The sequence below is a fragment of the Lemur catta genome, chromosome 3, assembly GCF_020740605.2.
Source record: "Lemur catta isolate mLemCat1 chromosome 3, mLemCat1.pri, whole genome shotgun sequence".
Taxonomy (NCBI): Eukaryota; Metazoa; Chordata; class Mammalia; order Primates; family Lemuridae; genus Lemur; species Lemur catta.
In genome coordinates, this window is record NC_059130.1 from 33,829,367 (window position 1) to 33,851,335 (window position 21,969).

Here is a 21,969-nt window from a genome sequence, read left to right on the forward strand (position 1 = left end):
CTTAAAATGCCTGTTTCATATTTACCCAAAAGAACTTCCCTCCTTATTGTCCATTCTGGATACAGAACAGCCACAGTAACTCTCCTTAAAATGTGGCCACAGCCCTGACCCCTGCCTGTAAGATGCACTATACTTGGCTTATATTCAGGATACTCTAGTGTACATTTGTGTTGCAAGCACCTTGCAGCCCATCGCTCTCCCTTAATGTTGTGCTTCTGCTGTCAGGCTCTCCTGCACCTGGCCCTGGAGCCAGTATGGCTTCCGGGGCCTCCAGTGGGTACTCCTGGGAGTTCAGGCAGTGCTCCATGCTCCACACAGCAGGAGCTGAATTACTGCTTGCGCACTGACTGGCTTGTTGCATGGATAATTACCTTTGTGAGGTGTTATCACAGAAGCTCAACAATCAGACATGCAATATGATAATGCTGTACGTCTTACATTCCAAAATAGAACATCCAAAAAAAGTTCTGGGCCCATAGGGTCTCTCCTGCTCCTTAAACAAATATAACCAGTTCGAGATCTACATGACCTAAGACAAGTGAAAGGCCAGTAGCAGTCAATAGTCAGTGACTCTGGTGTTCATCTGGACTGTTTCTTTTTTTTTTTTTTTTTTTTTAGTTTTTCATATAATATGGGTTTTTTTTTTCTTTTTTTTTATTTCAGCTCATCATGGGGGTACATAAGTTCAGGTTATATACAATGTCCATGTCCCGCCCATCCCCCTGAGTCAGAGCCTCAAGCATGTCCATTCTCCAGACAGTGCACCTGGCACTCACCATGTAGTCATACCTCCATCCCCTCCCCCCACCCCCCACCTCCCCGAGCCAGCACCTTCAAGCATGACCATTCCCCAGACTGTGCGCAATGCACTCATCATGTAGGCATACACCCATCCCCTCCCCCCACCCCCTGCCTCAGTCTGATATCCAGTTGGTATCCTTCCCCGATGTGCATTTAGGTGATGATCAGGGAAACCAATTTTCTGGCAAGTACATGTGATGCTTGTTTTTCCATTCTTTGGATACATCACTTAATATAATGGGTTCCAATTCTCTCCAGGAGAACCAAAGAGATGTCGTATCACCGTTATTTCTTATAGCTGAGTAATACTCCATGGTATACATATACCACAGTTTACTAATCCATTCGTGGATTGATGGGCATATGGGTTGTTTCCACATCTTTGCAATTGTGAATTGTGCTGCTATAAACATTCTGGTACAGGTGTCTTTGTTATAGAATGACTTTTGTTCTTCTGGGTAGATGCCCAATAATGGGATTGCTGGATCTAATGGTAGGTCTACCTGAATCTGTTTAAGGTATCTCCATAATGCTTTCCACAGGGGTTACACTAGTTTGCAGTCCCACCAGCAGTGTATGAGTGTTCCTGTCTCTCCACATCCACGCCAACATGTGTTGTTTTGGGACTTTTTGATAAAGGCCATTCTCACTGGAGTTAAGTGATATCTCATGGTGGTTTTGATTTGCATTTCCCTGATGATTAGGGATGTTGAGCATTTTTTCATATGTTTGTTAGCCATTCTTATATCTTCTTTTGAAAAATTTCTATTCATGTCATTTGCCCACTTTTTGATAGGGTTGTTTGATTTTTTCTTGCTGATTTTCCTGAGTTCTAAATAGATTCTTGTTATCAGTCCTTTATCTGATGTGTAGTATGTGAAAATCTTTTCCCATTCTGTAGGCTGTCTGTTTATTTTCGTGACTGTTTCTTTGGCTATGCAGAAGCTTTTTAATTTAATCAGGTCCCATTCATTTATTTTTGTTGTTGCTGTGATTGCCTTAGGGGTTTTCTTCATAAATTCTTTGCCTAGACTAATGTCTGTAAGAGTCTTTCCTACATTTTCTTCTAGAATTCTAATAGTTTCCCACCTAAGATTTAAGTCTGCTAGCCAGTGTGATTTGATTTTTGTGAGAGGTGAAAGCTGTGGGTCCTGTTTCAGTCTTCTACATGTGGCTATCCAGTTTTCCCAGCACCATTTATTAAATAAGGAATCTTTTCCCCAGAGTATGTTTTTGTCTGCTTTGTCAAAGATTAGATGGCTATATGAGGATGGTTTTGTATTTGGATTTTCTGTTCTGTTCCATTGGTCTGTGTCCCTGCACTTGTGCCAATACCAAGCAGTTTTAATAATCACAGCTTTGTAGTATAGTTTGAAGTCTGACAAATTAATACCTCCCATTTTGTTTTTATTGCTTAAAATTGCTTTTGCTAAATGGGGTCTTCTCTGGTTCCACACAAAGCATAGAATTATTCTTTCTATATCTGTGAAAAATGATGTTGGTAATTTAACAGGGATTGCATTGAGTCTGTAGGTAACTTTGGGCAGTATAGTCATTTTAACAATGTTGATTCTTCCGATCCATGAGCATGGTATGGTTTTCCACCTATTTACATGTTCTGCGATTTCCTTCCTCAGTGTTTCGTAGTTCTCCCTATAGAGGTCCTTTACCTCCTTAGTTAAATATATTCCTAGACATTTTATTTTCTTTGTTGCTATTTTGAAGGGTATTGAGTCCTTAATTTGGTTCTCCGTTTGACTGTTATTGGCATATATGAATGGCTCTGATTTGTGTGTATTGATTTTGTATCCTGAGACTTTACTGAATTCATTGATCAATTCCAGGAGTCTCTTGGTTAAATCCTTGGGGTTTTCTAGATATAACATCATATCATCAGCAAAGAGTGACAGTTTGATCTCTTCTTTCCCTATTTGCACTCCCTTGATTCTGCTCTCTTGCCTGATAGCTCTCACAAGGACTTCCAATACTATGTTGAAAAGTAAGGGGGACAGTGGGCAGCCTTGTCTGGTTCCAGTTCGAAGTGGGAATGCTTTCAATTTTTCCCCATTCAGTATGATGTTGGCTGTGGGTTTGTCATATATGGCTTGTATCATTTTTAGATAGGCCCCATCTATGCCTATTTTGTTAAGTGGTCTTATCATAAAAGGGTGTTGAATTTTGTCAAATGCTTTTTCTGCATCTATTGAGAGAATCATATGATCTTTATTTTTGCTTTTATTTATGTGGTGAATTACATTTATAGATTTGCATATGTTAAACCATCCCTGCATCTCTGGGATGAAGCCCACTTGGTTGTGATGGATTATTTTTTTGATAAGCACTTGGATTCAATTTGCTAGGATTTTATTGAGAATTTTTGCATCTATATTCATAAGAGATATTGGTCTGTAGTTTTCTTTTTTGTTGCATCCTTTCCTGGTTTTGGTATTAAAATTATGTTGGCTTGGTAAAATGTGTTGGGGAGAACTCCATCTTTCTCAATATTGGAGAATAGTTTATGTAGGATGGGCACCAGTTCTTCTTTGTAGGTATGGTAAAATTCAGGTGTGAACCCATCTGGTCCATCTGGACTGTTTCTGACCCCAGTCATTTCCTATTGCCTCTGCTCACCAAACTTCTTGACTCTGCCACTCAGCTCCCAATACCTGCCTCAGGCCTCCAGACTCCTTTGGAATACATTTCCCTGGTTTTAAAGCTTGGCACTTGCTTTAAGATGCGGTCTGTTCACACTCTTTCCAGGAAGAAGCCAGCCTGGCCAGCTGCACAGTCTCCAAGGTGGAGATATCAAGCAGGGTACGGGCAAGTGCACCCCTCGGCTACCCCTCAGCTCTCTGATGTCACATTGTGAACAAAGCTGGGGGACACTGATAGCTCACCAGGAAACCAGACCCCTATGAAGCAGAATTGAAACAGACACGTGTTTATGTTGGCCCACAAGGGCCCTTTGGTCTTTTGTGAATGACCCAAGCTTTCCACCTGTTCTTGTCCGATCTGTAGATTGGATGGGATTATTTAACAGCCTGGCTCTGATCATGGCTGTTAGAATATGGAGAAGATACATAAATTTAGTTCAGGCAAGGGATTTAGACTACCTCTGCATAACACTGCAGAATTTATATTAAACTCATATGTAAAATACAGGGTGGGGCACTTGAAGATCCAGGCTCAGTGCGCTGTCACCTACTGGGGTCTCTGAGTAAGCCCCTCTCCCAGTTCACCTTTGTCCTTTCCTGGGCTCAGCCAGTCTCAGCCCTGCTCCCCACAGCCTTGTTGAAGGGTCTGGCCTGAAGACCCAGGGAACCCGACACAGTGTCTAATACCCAGCGGCTTCATCTTCAGCCCCCAGCTGCCTGGGCCCCCTCTAGTGTGCACTGTGGGAGCGCTCTCAGGATTCGGGACTTAAATAGAATATGGTTGCCAAGAGGCCTCTTCTGCTGTGAAGCTACTTCTGTGAAGAAGCCAAAATAGATTTTTAATAACGTGCCTTTGTAAATCAAACATCACACTGTGAACAAAGCTGGTCTTGCCACCAGATCATCAGGACGGCATGTGCTTGGGTGCTTTTTCAGCTCAGAGGTGGGTTTGCTCTGTACCATCTACTCTTGCTTCCACACACTCTCCTTGGTGACCAACTAGCCAAAAGTAAAGGTGTGAGGGTGGGGGGAAAGTTTTTTCTCTGCATTTCAGTACAGCCCAAGCCCTGGCCCCCTGGAGAAACTGCCAGCCCACTCACAGCCACACAGTCTGGCCCCATGGAGGAGAGCCTTTCCTTTTCCCCTGCGTCACCATCCTCTGTCCTTCCTCTTGCGTTGGAAGATGGGCCTAGGCCAGGGGAGGGTCTAGAGGTACAGTCATCCCAGATCAGGGTGTGGGAAAGACAAATAACAGATTAGAAAACAAGGAGGAAGGAATCTAATAACAATGCCACCCAACATTTACATAGCACTTTATAGATTACATGTAGTTGGAATATGGTCTTTTGTGAACCACTCAACCTTTCCACCTGTTTTTGTCTGATCTGTAAATTGGAAGATATTATTTAACAGCCTGGCTCTTATGATGGCTGTTAGAAATCATTTTCAAAACAAAATGAACAGGCCGGGCGTGGTGGCTCACGCCTGTAATCCTAGCACTCCGGAAGGCCAAGGCAGGAGGATAGCTTGAGGTCAGAAGTTTGAGACCAGCCTGAGCAAGAGTGAGACCCCATCTCTACTAAAAATGGAAAAGAAATTAGTGGGACAACTAAAAATATATAGAAAAATTAGCTGGGCATGGTGGCGCATGCCTGTAGTCCCAGCTACTCGGGAGGCTAAGGCAGAAGGATTGCTTGAGCCCAGCAGTTTGAGGTTGCTGTGAGCTAGGCTGACGCCATGGCACTCTAGCCCGGGCAACAGAGTGAGACTCTGTCTCAAAAAAAAAAAAAAGAAAAAGAAAAAACGAACAAACTTTCATATCCTCTCTAGACTAGGATGTGTCCTACAGAGACTCATGTGGCATCATCCATTGTGCTGATTCCCAAAGCAGACGCTGCTATGAGAGATGAGAACAGCCATAGCAACTAGGAATAGACACTAAAGCTCTCTAGTTCTTTGCGGCTCAATTGAGCAGGGTCCTGGGCTTTGGGTCGTCTCTTTCCAACCTGCAGAAGAAAAGGAGAAACTTCAGACTCTCTCACTAGGAGATCCTTATAGCAATCCTGTGGGGTATGAATTATTGTCCCCATTTTACAGAATAAGAAAATGAAGCTTGAAGTGGTAAAACGAATTACTCAGGGTCAACAACCAATGTGAAGTAAAGGAGGGACCTGAATCCAGTTCTTCTGGCTCCAATTCCCGTGCTCATTTAACCATACACAAGGCAGACCTCCAGACCACCTTGGCCCAAACAGTGTCCTCTACAATTCCAGACTGTCCAGCTGGCTTTAATGTTGGATTGTAGCTGAGGTGGCAGGAATCCCAGCTGGACCCACCCTTGTGACCAATGGCAACATCTTTCTTGGACCACAGGTAGAGGCTCGGGTGTAGCATGAGGCTAATGGGTGGGGACGGGGGTGCTCTCCGTGCCTTAATTTCTCTAGGTGTAAATGGAGAATATAATTATACACACACCTTATACCATTCTGTGAAGATTAAATGAGATAATTCATGTGATGATACTGGCAGGCTGCTTCATACATAAAAAATCCCCAATCAATGTTGAGTCTCTCCTTTCCACTCCTAAATGCCCTGATGGGAATCAACTCAGCCACCAGGCTCAGTGGTCACCTAGGAACAGTGTGATCCTAGCAGAGCTTAAGGCCACCCATGTCCTGGAATGGCTTCCAATGACTTGCTAACTTTAGAAAATCATATAAAGTCACTTATTCTGGCTCCACTTGAGGGCTGAGGGGGAAAAAAACAGAAAGTCACTTATTATCCGCTCTCTTACCCCTACCCCCCAGCCTTGGAAAAGAGAGAGGTCCAGTTTGTGGCCTGGGAACTAGCTTGGGAATAGTTCTGATTTAGGACCCAAACTGCCCAATAAGAGTCAAACCTGAATACGTGCTATGATCTTGGTTATATCGTGTGAGTTAGACCCTCACTCTCCCTAGGCCTCAATGTCTTCACCTCTAAAATTAAGATTAGTATTATAGGATCCCTAAAATCCTGGCAACTCTGAAACTGGATGGATGACCTTCTTATGGGTACACCCTTTCATAGCCAGACTTCAGGGCTATGCCCCAGACACTAGGCCCATTCAGAAGGAGTTCCAGAATCTTACCTCTTCATAGACAGTGCTACTGAAGAATGGGCTGTGATTTCTCTTCTTGGATCCAGACTAGAAATTCAGAGAGTAAAGAATGCTTAACTTCAAGACAAGAGTTGTTCCTCTCCTGATGTGAGAGGTCCCAAAAGAGACTCAGGGCCCAGGAAACCACTGAGGTTTCCTCAACCAGAAAGTGAATAGAATCTCCTACCCCAGGAGTAGACAGTGGTGTTTATGGTCTCCAGGGAAGGCACAATACATACGGTACTTACCTATGATATGACATTCCTGACGCAAAGTCAGAATTTAGCATTCCACACCCACACACCACTAAAACCCACACATACATACATTCCTAGTGCACACAGACACACACACACACACACATCCCTCAGGCAATCCTAACACAAATACTGCCCCAAACCATGTATCTCTTCAACATTGAGCATACACATACCCTAATGTAAACAATTCTGGCACATAAATAATTGCCAACCCTAGCACATACCCTGAACACAGTGGTTTTATGAATCACTGAAAGTAAGAAACATTCAGTATATGGAGTTTTCATAACATAATACCAAAGCATGTGAACACAGTGCCTGTGAACATCTATATGTCCATCTATATATCCTTATAATTAAAAATAAATCTCTCTCATGGCGGAATCCAAGTTGGTTGAATGACTTATTGGGAGGACATTAAATGAAAAGCCTGAAAATCTGTCCTAACCCCCTTCAAATACATGGTCCCTCACCTGCATGGACCTCCACAGTTTTGTGGATTCCCAGCTTCCCCTACTACAATGTTAAGGCTTGTGGTTTCATACTGGGGCTGCAGCCTTGGGAACACCCCTGTTCCCATCCCCTCCCACACAAAGTAAAAAACAGTGACCATGGGTACCAGGATAATGAACTCTGGCTCCAGGTACACATGAGAGCTCTGGGCTCAGCTTAGAGCAGGATTTGAGTACACCAGGATGGGTTGCCTCAGTCCAGAGGCCTCGACCAGCAAGTGACTGGCCAGGACCTTGTCGGAACCTGAAAGTTGCATCTCTGTAGGTCCATTCTACTTCTGCAGCTACAGGCATTATGTCGCTGCCTTGCAAAACCACCAGTATCTCTCGCCATAACCTCAGCTAGCCTGTTAAGGACCTGTGGTGCTCTGCACAAACCATCTCCTTTCTGTTCTGATTATCCATTACCTCTCACATAAACTCCTAGAAAATCCTCTAATCCACTGTTCTCTTTGTCTAGAAGCTGTTAGTTTTCTCCAGACAGAACCAGAAAGGCATTTCTTGTTGGCTCCTTAACATATACATACAGTCACTTAACAGAAGCTACTCAGATACAACAGTGGAGGGCGCTTCACTGGGATGTGCAAACACACTGCAAACATGTGTCTGCACACGCACATACAAACGCACATCTGCATCCACAGCACCCCTGCCCCCAGGAAGAGACTCACCTTCCTGGAAGGCTGTATTAATGAATATAACGTATTTGCAGTTTCTTGTGATGTGGAAGCAGAAGACTAATAAGAAGAGAAATAAAACCATTTCAGAAGTCTAGATCCAAGACAACCCTAGGAAGTCATCTCTTCCACCCCTCTGCCTCAGCCCTGCCCAGACAGAAACTCTAAGTGTTAGTGGAAAGAACCCTGGATTAGCCAGGAGGTCAGACAACCTAAGTGCTAGTCCCAGTCTGTCATTGATGATAGCTACTATTTGTTGAGTGCTTACTTTATACATGTATTCTCCCCTAGTTCTCATAACACTCCTATAGGTAGAAATGATTATAACTTGCTGCACACCACAGATAAGGCTCCAAAAGGATAAATAGCTCAAGCCAGACAGTGTGTACAGAGCAGAGGCAGGATTCAAACCCAAGGTTCTCCAGGGCTCTTTCCTCAACACCTCCATGCCTCCCTTTGGCAACATGCCTTTCTTCTCTGGACCTGAACCAGGTGTTCTCTAAGGCAGGTAAACGATCCTCCTTTTAAGATGCTCCAGAGGAGGAATCTCATTCTCATTCAACAGCTAGTCTGAGAGGAGCCCTTCTTTGCATTTATTCAAACACCTCTCATTGGAATTCAACGTGGCTAAAACCAGGGAACTGACAGATATCAATCACCCTTATGATCAGATTTTCTTTGTCCCACAGCTTAGCCCCCATGCTGGGGATGTTGCTGTTTCAGGTCTCAATTCTTTTTTTTTTTTTTTTTTAAGCCATTTTTGTCAGAAATTTTTGATCACTGGCAACCAGGAGGCAGTGTTTTCCTTGGGAGAGATGCCTATCCTGAGTTATCGATGTCACCTTAGCTGTCAATATTAGAGGATGTGTCTCCAGTTTCTGGGTGCATCTATGTAATCCCAGAATGCTAGAGGTGGGGGGGCATGGAATGGGGACTCAGAGCCATTGGACTCAGCTTTGCCATGACCTAGCTAAGTGGTCTTGAGCACATTAGTTAACTTGACTAATGCTTCCTCATCTGTGATAAGGAATTTAGACCACATCTAAAGTACTTAGAACAGCCTCATGAGGCTGTTATGTGAGGCTTAAGAAAATGGACATTATTGCTAAGTCATAATAAGATAAAAGGCACCACTACAAATCTATTCTTTCCTGAAAACAGGTATAATAAGGAATAGAGATTAAGAAGTACAAGGGCCTCAAGTACTGGAAGCAGCAAGAATGAAAAACAGAAGTTAAGTCCCCCAATAAATTTCCTCCCCTGCAGACTTTATCTGGGTCAGACTTTCTGCCAGGCATGGGAAAGAAAGAATGCCTGCATTGGGCTATCCAGCTGTGCTAAGACACTCCAAAACCACACTGATCATTTCAAATAAGTTGTTAATGCAACTAAGGCTAAGCTGTCTTCTGGACCCTAGGAGCACCAAGATTTTACTCTGCCAAGGGTGTGAGTTTCAGGGGAGAGGGACATAGTGCATCAGGAAGCCCCACAGACAGGCATGGAGTGGATTTGGAGAAACCAGATGGATACCTGGGACTGGACCGTAGAGTAGATGGTAGTCTCTTCTCCAGGAAAATTCTGCTTTGGCTTCTGCTCCTGCATAAGAGGTAGGAAAGAGACATAGGGTAACATGAGCAGACAGCTGGGTCGGTTCAGATTGGGGTTGAATAAGGAAAGACAGCAAAAAGAAGGGGGGCTCCTAGGAGCCTGGGAAGGAGGGGCAGGACTGCAGAGAGCCTCATTACTGGTCACCCCAGGATGGGGAGAGACAGGAAGAAGAGCCATTGGCTGTGGAGCAGTTAGTGTCAAGATCAAGGGACCACCAGGTGTGAAGGAATTCGAGCAACCCTGTCACTTTCTTCACTTCAGTAACTTAGAAACCCTTCTTGCCTTTGCTGACTTCTCTACTAAATTTGCCAGGTAATCCCTGATAGTGGTCAGAGTTCTGAGTAGCACTGTGATCTGAGCCTTACCTCAGGGCACTGCAATTCAGAGGGTTTAAACATTTCAAAGACTGAGTACACTGAAGCCCCCTCTCTAGATGCAGCCTACCAGGCCAGCTTGCCCTGGGCAGCTGGGTGTTGGGCGGACCCCTGGGCCCAAGGTCAAAAGGGAACACATGGCCCTTCCTGCTTCCCTCCTCTGTTCCTGCCCCTCAGGAGATCAGGGGTTAGGGGTGGAGGTGTTTCATGCTGCTGACCCTGAGCACATATTGCCAGTTTGGGCTCTGGTGGGGAGCTAGTGAAGGCCAGCAGGACCCACTGGACTAGGTGGAAGCTCAACTTCCAGAAGCAAGAAGAAGCTAAAAGGAGCAGAGAAATGTCAGCTGTCCCTGGAGGCTGGAGAGCCATGGGCACCTGTCAAGAAGCAGGAGTTTGCTGCTTTTCTCTCCTGTCTACACTCATGTGAAGTGTCTCCAGAAAGATTGGAGGTGGGTCCCAAAGTGAGACCCTATGAAACTCGGGATTTAGGCCTTCAAACTCAAACCCAGAGACAGCAGGGAGAGGCCAGGGAGGGCTGATCCCTGCTGCTCTAAGTTGTTATTTTTCCCCTCTGGTCTCCTAATCTAAAGTCATCTTCATTTGGGGGGAAAAAAAGGCTGTTTTTAGGGAGTACATGGGCATCAGTGACTGTGGGTAGATGTGCATGAAATTTGTACCAGAGTCTGGTAGCAGCAAGAGAAACAAAGTCTTTTATTTTTCACACCCCAGTATTCCACTGCGGGGGCAAGAACACCGGCAAGGGGAGCCGCCCTAATGCCAACCGAGCCCAGACCTGAGAGCGGTCGCTTGCCTGTTCTGAGGCCTCCCAGAGTGGCACATCTGGGCATAAGAGCTCCGCCATGTGTGCTTCCTGCATGCTGCTGGGCCTCCACCACCAAGCACCAGGAATGGCAGCAGGAAAAAGGCATTTCCTCCCCACCTGCCACCACCCCTTCTCACCAGCAGTGCGGTAGCCACTGCCTGACCCACTGGGGCCTTTCCCTGGGGCCTGCCACCACATCCTGCCCTGCTCAGAGGCCCAGCAGCAGGGGTGTCTGCAGACCCTCTACAGCTTCCTCCCCTTCTACATCCCAGGATGACAGGCAGACTTGTTTGCCACAGAGAGCCAGTGAGAGAGGGTCCTGGAGGAGCCTGCTCTGATATCCATAGGCTTTGTGCTGAGCTGGTTACTCTCTGTGCCCCAGCCAGACTCAGGCCTCTTCTTCCTAAGAGGCTGTGAACTTAGCCTACTGAGCCAGCTACAGGTCTGCTGTGCTTTGGCTGGCCACACTCTCCAGCCTGGGTCACGATTAAGGGACTCAAGAAAGTAAGCTCCAACTTGCTAGGAAAAGAGAATTTGTGGTCAGACACAATGAATACAAGAAGGCTACACTCCTCCTGGTGCTCAGCCCAGCTGCTGGGAGGCAGAGGTGAGGACGTGAGGGGTGGTGTGCGCAGGAGGCAGAGGCAGCAGCATCCCAACCCTGCTATTGATTCCTGCTGTGCTCCCTCCTGCTCGGCAGGTGCGATTTTGCACCAGATTGCCCCTCCTGCCCCCCTTCATCTTCTCTGCTCCCTTTGTTTTCCTTCCCCCGCCCCCCATGGCCAGAGCTAGGAAACAGAGGAAAGGTAGATGGGAAGGGCTGAGGATCACATCAAGAGGACAATTGTCAAGTCTTTTTTGTCCTCCTGCTCCAAATGGCCATCATCATAAAGGCATCTCCCAGGCTAGTTGAGAGAGATCCTAGCCCCCAGTATGCCATACTTGATTTCTCCTAGTCTGCAGGTCCTTGACATCTTCATAAATTGTCAGAAATTCCTCAGGGCTGGTCTCTGCAGGAAGAAGGAAGCAAAGAATAGAGCTGAAGAAACCTCCAGAGGGCCTCTAGCTCAGGCTTCAGTTTCTAACAGGTCCCACCTCCATGCCAGATGGCCAAGACCTGAAGAAAAGTCCTAGAAAGGAGGCAGGTGAGTGCTCTTCCCAGGATGCCCAAAGAGCACAGAGGCAGCAACTGTACCAACACACCTCCTCCAGCAGGCTGGGCAGTCCCCCACCCAACCAGCCACCTGCAGAGAAATCTGCACATTGGGATCTGATTGTGAACATCTGGCAGGCAGCACAGAAGTTGTGAACTGGGAAAGAGGGCCGAGCAGCCGCTGCTTGCTCACCCCCAAGCATGCACACGCCTACCCCAACACTCCCTGCTCCCACACATCCCCCGCCCACCCCCACCGGACACGGGGCCAAGTCACTGGATCTGATGCCTCAGGCAACAGCACCTCCTCAAGGACCTTTCACTTACCTGGCTGCTTCCTCTTCCTCTTCCACACACAGAAGCTGGCGAGGGTGCCAAGGAGCAGTGTGATTAGAATCACAATGGTCACCAAAAAGGTCCAAAATCTGAATTCTGCAGGATACAGAAGGCACAAAGAGTGAACTGTCAGCTCTCCCTCTTCTTTCTTCCCACCTGTCTGCCGCAGGGGCTGCCTCAAAACCCACTCTCCTCTCTAGTGTGGCTGGTCTCCTCGTGTCCTGTGAAGTCACCCTCAAGGTTTTCTCTTTGCTCAATTGGGTGCCCTCCCCTGAGTGATACCAAGAGAATGGATATTATTAATAATATCTGACAGACCTGGCTCAACTACTAACTCTATGAACTCTGTGCTACTTATTTAACCTCTCTGAGCCTCTTAGAGAGCCTCTCGGGTTTTCTCACCTGTAAGAAGGAGATAATGCTATCTACTTATAGGGGTTAGTTACATGATCTAATACAAGCGGCCCACCATATCTGTGGCTTCTGTGTCTGTGGATCCAACCAACTGCAGATCCAAATTATTTGGGGAAAAAATTGCATCTGTACTGAATATGTACTGATTTTTTCTTCATTATTCCATAAATAATATGGTATAACAACTATTTACATAGCATTTACATTGTAATAGATGTTATAAGTAACCTAGAATGATTAAACTGTACGGGAGAATGTGTGTAGATAATATGCAAATACTGTGCCATTTTATATAAGGGATTTTGGAATCTGTGAGGGGTCCTGGAACTAGTCCCCCATGGATATCAAGGGATGATTACATATGTGAAGCATCTGGCACAGCACATGTTACATCTATTCATTCATTTGTTTTTAACTTGACAAATATTCATTGCTTAGCTATGATGTGCCAGGCAAGTCTTCTATTTCACCTTCCTACTATTCCTGCCTTCGTGGCTCTTCCTCATTTGAACTTCTGCATTTAACATTTGTGTCACACATGTAGCCTGATGTATAATTCAACCAAGAAGAGGAAGGGATGTAATAGCTCTTACTTCACCAAAAAAAAAAAAAAAAAAGGAAGGGAAAGGAATTAAGTGTCCCAAGCACTGCCTGACTAGGCTCTTTACAAACATTATCTCTTTTACTCTTAACAGCAATACCCTGATGTATTTATTATCATCCCCATTTCACTCAAGAGAAAAATTGAGGCTCAGAAAAGTTAATGAATCTGCCTGAGATCACAGAGCTTGTGAATGATGAAGCCATTGTTGATATGACCCAGAAGCCCATCCTTGTCACTACACGTTGTCTCAGTCTTGTTTCCTTTTTTGCCCACAAGTACTTAATTTTATTGCCCCAATTTGGCTGCACGTTTCTTAAAGATAGGGACTGCATGTGGTTTTCTTTCCTGTAATGTCCACACTGATGGCACATTAAGTCTTTGTCTACCCAATAAGAAGGAGTGCTCATTTAACTCATGTAACTCTCAGGATGAGCATAAGCAATGGCCTGAGAACTCTCGGAGCATCCCTGTGATCCTCCTGATGCTCCCATCCAGGCTACTGCTGTACAGTGTAGTTACCTCATGAGGGACTATGTCTTTGGGAAAGTTATCACTCACGAGGAGAAAGCAGGTCTCCATCAGCCTCTCAGAGGAAGGAAATAATGGCCGGGAGCCATTGCAGGACTGTAATTCACCAACCAACTATGCATTCCCCATGTGAAGGAAAAGGTTGCAGCTCCCAGAAGAAGATGGGAATAAAATTTTTCCCAGGCTGGGACAGGCCTGACTTTATAGGAACTATATGCCTAGAGGTTAGGATCCCCCTGAGGAGGAGCTACAAGGCCCTGGCGGAGGAAGCCACGGGATCTCTTCTCATACCCAGGTCTCTCTTGTACATAAGCATGCTCGTGGAGCCCAACACTTTCAGCCCCTCTTATAGCCCAAAGTGTGCCACTTACCCGGGGCATTCTGACAGCCCTGAGTGAGGTTAAGGGTTTGGATTTTCCAACTGACAGGGTTGCTGACATTGCAGGTGTATATGTACGTGCCATCAGCACCAGTCTTCTCCAGGATGGTGAGGTTCCTTGTCATATTGATCAGCTCACTCCCTCTGTACCAAGCATAGCTCACATTGCTATCCCTGGAGACCAAGCAGGACAGAGACACTTGGCACTTCCCTCTGTCCAGGACCTTCCCCTGCCCCCACAGGAGGGGTTTCTCAACTTCATCTGGAAACAGAGATTCTGATCAGAAAAGCACTGGAAATACAAGTCCTACAGGAATCAGAGGGACAGGGTAAATGGTCCTATAGACTCACCAAATACATGAACCTTGAACTTGGCTCTCCAAACTTTTCCAGACTTATTGGTGACCTCCAGGCAGTAGAGGCCACTATCCTTCTGCTCAGCTGCGTTGATTAGAAGAGTCAAGGTCTCAATTATAAAGCTGTATTTATTGCTGATATTATTCAAAGTCCAAGATTCATATTTCAAATTGGACCCATTCTCCCACTTCAGTATATTCTGATATGCTGAATGTGAGGTCAGCTTCACCTTCCATTCAACAGAGTCCATCTTTGTCTGTGGGGTGTTGGGCCATAACTGGAGAGACACTCCTGAGAGGCCAAATGCATGGTTGGTTGAACCTGGGCATTCTAAGAAAGAGAACCCAAGCTGAAAGTGGCAAGAAGAATGTCAGTCCTGAGCAATGTGGGCAGTTGGATGTGACTTCCCTTAAGCCAATAGGATGGGGGGAGTAGGAGGATGCCAGAGCCTAAGAGAACCTTCGAGGGTACTTCACTTATCTGTGCCCTCTCTCCCCAAGCTCTGTGGCCCTTGTCTGAAGGAGTCCACAGACCAATTAATAATAGCTTAAATCCCTTGAGTATTTACTATGTGATGGTCAGATTTCAAACACTTTGCATGTTTTAACTATTTAATTTCACAATGACCATATATGAGGGTCTTATTCCCATTTTATAGGTAAGGAAGAAAGAACTTAAGTAACTGGCTCAAGTTACACAATGAGAGTGATGAGGTTGAAACCCAGTCTGATTGTCTTTAGAGGGTGAATTCTTAACCACAATATTATAAACACCATATCTAGTGTGACTCCCTCCAAGCAGCACTGAGGCAACTAATAATGGCCAGTGGTGATGGCCAGAAATTCTGGATGGCTGGACCCCAGCAAAACTAAGTCTTCATGCTAAACTCATGGCCCCTCTACTGTCTGCCCAAAGAGCTCAATTCATGGTCCTCTCTTGTAGCACTTGGCACACTGGATTGTAGTCATTATTCATTAATGTTTCCAAATTTTTTAGTGACCAAAAAGTCTCCACAAAAATTGCTCCCTAAAAACAATTAGAATGAGAAAAATAAAAATACACTTCCCAGGCATATCCTAGCACTTCTCTCTCAAGGGATCAAGATGAAAGCTAATGAATATGGGGTGTGATACCCTAGAGCAGCCCAGTGCAGTCAGTGGAGAAGAGTAGACGTTCCTGCAGCTGTTTGTGGCAGGGACTCTATGTGGCATGGCCCAGCAGGGGTAGGAAATAAAAAAGTCTGTCTGGGTGCGTTGAGGAGGGTCAGGAGAGTCTAGATGAGAGAATAGGAGATGAGGATAGTTATACAGATGGCTCTGTTAAAATGGAGGTCATTAAGAAGAGGGAAGTGGAGAGAGAGGGATGTCTAGACATCCAGTGCATTATAAATGCACTTTCTCCCAGCTACACCTTTATCCTGGCACTTCGCCAAGGGACTGAGTACGTAATTAAAGGACTTGTAATACTATTGGGCTGAAGAAATATGTTTCTTTCAGAAAATCAAGTACCACATGTTCTCACTTATAAGTGGGATCTAAATAATGAGTACACCTGGACACAGAGAGTGGAGCAATAGACATTGGAGAAGGGCAGGAGTGGGGTGTGGGAGGAGAAATGATTTCTCATCCCACCCCTGATTTCTGATTACCTAATGGGTATTATGTATACTAATTGGGTGAGGGCTACACAAAAAGCCCAGACTTTGCCACTACTCAATATATCCATGTAACGACTCTACACAGGTACCCCAGAGATCTGTTAAACATATACACACATATGTATGTTTCTTTGATATAGATGTGCCTAAGTAAAACACATAGGGCTCCCATTTTGTACTTGACTTATATTTATGTGACTTGTACTGGCTGTATCCAATTACCAAACCAAGACCTTCTCAAAAGCAGAGGCTGTGCCCTGAATCTGTGTCTCTGTCTCCAAGAGTCTTAGCAATATTTATGAGAACAGGTCAACCTACCAAGCATAGCACAAAGACCCTGAGAAAAAAAAGTGAAAGAAAAAAGTAATCACTAAACCTACAAAAAGGACATACACTGTCACCATCAATTATTTAGTCTTCATTGAGTCTCACTGTACCTATACCCTGAAGCAGTAGGACCTCTTCATGTATAAGACATGGCTCCTGACTCCAGAGAGTTCATGATCTGGAAACAGAATATACTATCACTCTACAGCATGCACTTAATGGTTGAGATAAATAATCATTTAAGGAATTCTAATTCTGATAATAAAAAACCAGGTTAAGGCTGGGCGCGGTGGCTCACGCCTGTAATCCTAGCACTCTGGGAGGCCAAGGCGAGTGGATCGCTCAAGATCAGGAGTTCGAGACCAGCCTGAGCAAGAGCGAGACCCCGTCTCTACTAAAAATAGAAAGAAATTATCTGGCCAACTAAAATATAAACAGAAAAAATTAGCCGGGCATGGTGGCACATGCCTGTAGTCCCAGCTACTCGGGAGGCTGAGGCAGTAGGATCGCTTAAGCCCAGGAGTTTGAGGTTGCTGTGAGCTAGGCAGATGCCACGGCACTCACTCTAGACCGGGCAACAGAGTGAGACTCTTGTCTCAAAAAAAGAAGAAAAAAACAGGTTAAGACATGCTAACCAACCTTCCTACTGATAATAACTAGAAGAAAAATGAACATAATATGAAAGCATGTTGTTAAAGGCATCAGAGAGCTAATAAAGTGCAAAAATAGTAGGGGGCCAAGATCTATAAGAAGGAAATTTAAAGAGGGAAGACCAACATTTTTTACTTCTGTTCCCTGGAGGCATCTTCTTATTCCATAAATGGCAGCTGAAAGGCTGAGGAACGGAGCAGAGTTTACAATAAATTGAAGGAACGAAGAGAACATGGAGTTCAGGGCCCTCCTGTTAGAAAGTGGGTATACCTGAAGCCCATCACAGTTGGTGTTGGTACCACAAAGGGTTGTACACTAAGGGTAAGAGTGAACAAGAGATGACCAGCCTGCATAGGAACTGAAGCTCAATCTTGAATCATTACAACCCTGTATTAGACTAGAATCTCTAGTAACTCTAATCTGCCTGTTTACTAGAGGCAAATATAAATTATTCCTAGAGGAAAAGAACATTAACGATAACATTAAATTATTTCTATAAATTTTCATATGTAATATCCAAGATGAAATTTAAAATAAGCATAAGGAGAGAAAATATGTCCAAAAACCAAAAGAAAAAATAGACAATAGAAACAGACCCCAGGGAGTATCTAGGTAAGAGAGTCATGGGTCATAAACTTTAAAATAATTATGTTTAGTATGTTCAAGAAAATAAAATACAAGTTTGAGAATTTCATCAGAGAGCTAGTATGATAGAACAGAAAAATAGCCAGGTCTTTGCAATGTAGCTTTGCAGCTCCTCCCATCATCAAGAGAGGGGTCCATCCACTTCCCTGTCTTTTGTAACTGAGCTGGCCTTCTGAATAGAATGCAGCAAAAATGATGTTGTGACAGGTCTAAGCCTAAGACTGAAGAGTACTTGCACATTTCTACTTGTTCTCTTGGAAACTTGTCTAGCCAACATGTGAACAAGCCTAGGATAGCCTGCTGGAAAATGAGAGATCACACAGTGCAAAGATAAACCAACACAGCTGAGGCCCTCCTAGACGAGTCACCCTAGCCAATTGGGCAGGTGACCATACATGCATGAGCGATGCAAGCTAAAACCAAAAGAACAGACTAGCTGAGCCCAACCCAAATGACCAACTAGCAGAATCATTGACTGAGTAGGTGATGGTTATTTTAAACTACTGAATTTCAGTTTTTTGTTTTGTTTTGTTTTGTTTTGGATCACTTGAGCTCAGGCGTTTGAGACCCGCCTGAGCCCTGAGCAAGAGTGAGACCCGGTCTCTACTAAAAATAGAAAAAATTAGCCGAACGTGATGGCACGCTACTTTAGTGCCAGCTACCCAGGAAGGTGAGGCAGGAGGATCACTTGAGCCCAGGAGTCTGAGGTTGCTGTGAGCTAGGGTGACACCACGGCACTCTAGCCCAGGCCACAGAGCAAGATTCTGTTGCAAAAAAAAAAAAAGAAAGAAAGAAAGAAAAAATAAAAAGGATATGACTAAGGACCTACAGATATTTTAAGAGACAATAAGAAAGTATTATGAATACCTTTATGTCAATAAATTAGAAAATTCAGATTAAATGGATAAAATTTCTTAGAAAATACAACATACCAACACTGACATAAGAAGATACAGAAATTCTGAAGAGTTTTATATCTATTAAAGAAATTGAATTCATACGTTAAAATCTTTCTACAAAACTCTAGGCTCAGACAACTTCATTAGTGATTTTTCCAAACATTTACAAATTAGTACCAATCTATTCCACAGAACGGAAACTCATTTTTTGAGGCCAGTAAAACTCTGATAACAAAATCTGACAAAATATAATGAGAAAGAAAAGTCACAGGCCAATATGTCTCATGAACATCAATGAAAACTGAATGTTAGCAAACTGAATATAATAGTACATAAATAAAATAATACAACCTGAACAATTGAGATTTGTCCCAAGTATTCAAGGTTTATTAGCATTTTTTTTTCTTTTTTGAGACAGGGTCTCACTCTGTCACATGGGGTAGAGTGCAGTGGTGTCATCATAGCTCAGTGCAACCTCAAACTCCTGGGCTCAAGTGATCCTGCTATCTCAGCCTCCTGAGTGACTGGGACTACAGGTGCGCGCCACTACGTCTGGCTAATTTTTCTATTTTTTTGTAGACATGGGGTCTTGCTCTTGTTGAGGCTGGTCTTGAACTCCTGGCTTCAAGCAATCCTCCCAACAGGCCTCCCAGAGTGCTAGAATTATAGGCATGGGTCACTGCCTCCTGCCAAGGTTTATTAGCATTTTTAAAATCCATGAATGTAATTCACCATAGTAACACAATAAAACAAAAAAATAAAATGATTGTCTCAATATGTGCAGAAGAGACATTTGTTAATATTCAATACACATTCATGATTTTTAAAAAACTTTCAGCCAACTAGGAATAGAAAGGAACTTTCTTAATCCGATAAATAATATCTACCAAAAACATACAGCTAACATCATATTTAGTGATAAAATATAGAATGCTTTCCTCCTGAGTTCAGGAACAAGAAAAGGATTCCATGATTACCTCTTTTAATCAGCATTGTACCAGAAGTCATGGCTAATTCAACAAAGCAAGGAAAATAAAAGGAATAAAAATGAATACATAAAACTGTTATTATTCACAGATGATACAACTGTGTATATAGAAAATCCAGAGAAATATATGAGAAACTATTTGAATGTATATGTCAGTTTGGCAGGATTGCTGGATATCAGGTCAATATACAAAAATCATTTGTATTTCTACATATTAGTACAAACATAGAAAATGCAACTTTGAAAACAATACTATTTGCAATACCACAAAAAATTAAAATACCTAGAAATGAATTCAACAAGAAATATTTAAGATCTACACATATAGTACAGCAAGAGATTTCTAAGAAAAATTTAAAGAGCTAAAAAATGCAGGGGTATACAATTGCTTTGAATTTTTTCTTTTCTTTTTTTCTCATGCTACCTTGTCTAAGATCATGCTTTTTACTGGAAGACTTAATATTGCTAAGATGTCAATTCTTCCTAAATTATAGATTCAACAGAATTCCAATAAAAATTCTAACAAGTTCTTTTTACAGCAAATGACAAATTTATTCTAAAATTTATCTGGAAATGTAGTACCTAAAATAGCCAAGGCAATCTTGAAGAACACTTTCACTATCCAATATCAAGGCTTATAAAACATTAGAAATTAAAATAGCAGCCGGGCGTGGTGGCTCACACCTGTAATCCTAGCACTCTGGGAGGCCGAGGCGGGCAGATCGTTTAAGCTCAGGAGTTCGAGACCAGCCTGAGCAAGAGCCAGACCCCATCTCTACTAAAAATAAAAAGAGATTATCTGGACAACTAAAAATATATATAGAAAAAATTAGCTGGGCATGGTGGTGCATGCCTGTAGTCCCAGCTACTTGGGAGGCTGAGGCAGTAGGATTGCTTGAGCCCAGGAGTTTGAGGTTGCTGTGAGCTAGGCGGACGCCACAGCACTCTAGCCCGGGCAACAGAGTGAGACTCTGTCTCAAAAAAAAAATTAAAATAAAAAAAGAAATTAAAATAGCATCCAATGTTAAAAGGGTAGAAAAATAGTGGAATATGACAATCTAGAAATAGACCTTGTGTATGAGAAAAATACTGACTGGTTTTCCTCTGCTCTCACACTGCAAGAATACACACAGAAGAAAACTTCTGTGGCCAAGGTGTGGGAGGTTTTCCCCACATATCAAGCAAGCGATCAATTCACCAGCTGGGTGTCCTCTAATTCAGTTCAATTCTGATGCTATCTACCTGGAAATAGCATCAGAGCCCACAGGTTGAGGGCTCAGTTACCAAGACTGCCCCCACTTCAGATGCCAGTTGCAAACGCCAGGTTGTTTTACCTGTGCTTCTGACCAACTGCCTATATATTGGGGTTTCCATGACCTCCTTCGTAGGTTTGATTAATTTGCTAGAGCAGCTCACAGAACTCAGGGAAACACTTATGTTTACTTGTTTATTATAAAGGATATCACAAAAGATACCGATGAATAGATGCATAGAGCAACATATAGGGGAAGAGGTATAGAACTTCTGTGCCCTCCCAAGGCCACCACCCTTCAGAAACCTCCACATGTTTAGCTCTCTAGACCTTTTGGGTCTTTATGGAGGCTTCATTGTACAAGCATGAATGATTACACCATTGGCCAATGGTGACCAACTTAACCTTCAGTCTTTCTCCCCTCTTTCAAAGTTAAGGTTGGGCTCAAAGTACCAACCTTCTAACCCTCCCTTGGGCTTTCCAGTTACCAGCCCCAACCCAGGGGCTACCAGCCATCAGTCAACTCATTAGTATACAAAAAGACATCACTTTGGAGTTTCTAAGGATTTTAGGAGCTGCATGCCAGGATCACAGATGCAAAAATACCTGATCTTTTCAACAAATGGTGTTGGGTTAGTTGAATATCTGTTAGAAAAAAAAAAAAAATAAGCCTTGACATCTCCCTGACACCATATACAAAAATTAATTCAAAATAGATCACAAATTTAAATGTGAATGCTAACCTATCAAGCTTCTAGAAAAAAGCACAGAAGAATATCTTCTATGTCTTGAGGGAGACAAGACATTTTTAACATAACAGAAAAACATTACTAACCACCAACCATGACAGAAGATTGATAAACGGGGCTCTGTTAAAACTTAGACCTTTTGTTTGGTGAAAGACAACATTTGGAGAGTGTAAAGACAAGCCACA

General features: G+C 43.7%; 1 protein-coding gene across 6 annotated transcripts in view; it reads right to left on the minus strand.

Annotated features, from left to right (window-relative positions):
- Window positions 1-3,312: 3,312 nt before the first annotated feature.
- The window catches only part of CD244 (CD244 molecule), a 33,442-nt gene continuing 14,785 nt past the window's right edge, over window positions 3,313-21,969 (minus strand). Inside the window, exons 2-10 of one of the 6 annotated variants that reach the window (XR_006734075.1) lie at window positions 14,611-14,946; window positions 14,252-14,521; window positions 12,326-12,430; window positions 11,788-11,855; window positions 9,571-9,636; window positions 8,035-8,100; window positions 6,583-6,639; window positions 5,627-6,203; window positions 5,371-5,461 (exon numbers count right to left, since the gene is read on the minus strand). Coding sequence is in view for 5 of the 6 variants with exons in the window: in XM_045547113.1 (XP_045403069.1) it covers window positions 5,381-5,461; window positions 6,583-6,639; window positions 8,035-8,100; window positions 9,571-9,636; window positions 11,788-11,855; window positions 12,326-12,430; window positions 14,252-14,521; window positions 14,611-14,946 (1,049 nt within the window). In the remaining variant the exon portion in view is untranslated. Of the gene's footprint in view, window positions 4,271-5,200; window positions 6,204-6,582; window positions 6,640-8,034; window positions 8,101-9,570; window positions 9,637-11,787; window positions 11,856-12,325; window positions 12,431-14,251; window positions 14,522-14,610; window positions 14,947-21,969 lie in introns of those variants that run through there. The other 5 variants (XM_045547113.1, XM_045547116.1, XM_045547114.1 and 2 more) reach the window with 5 other exon arrangements.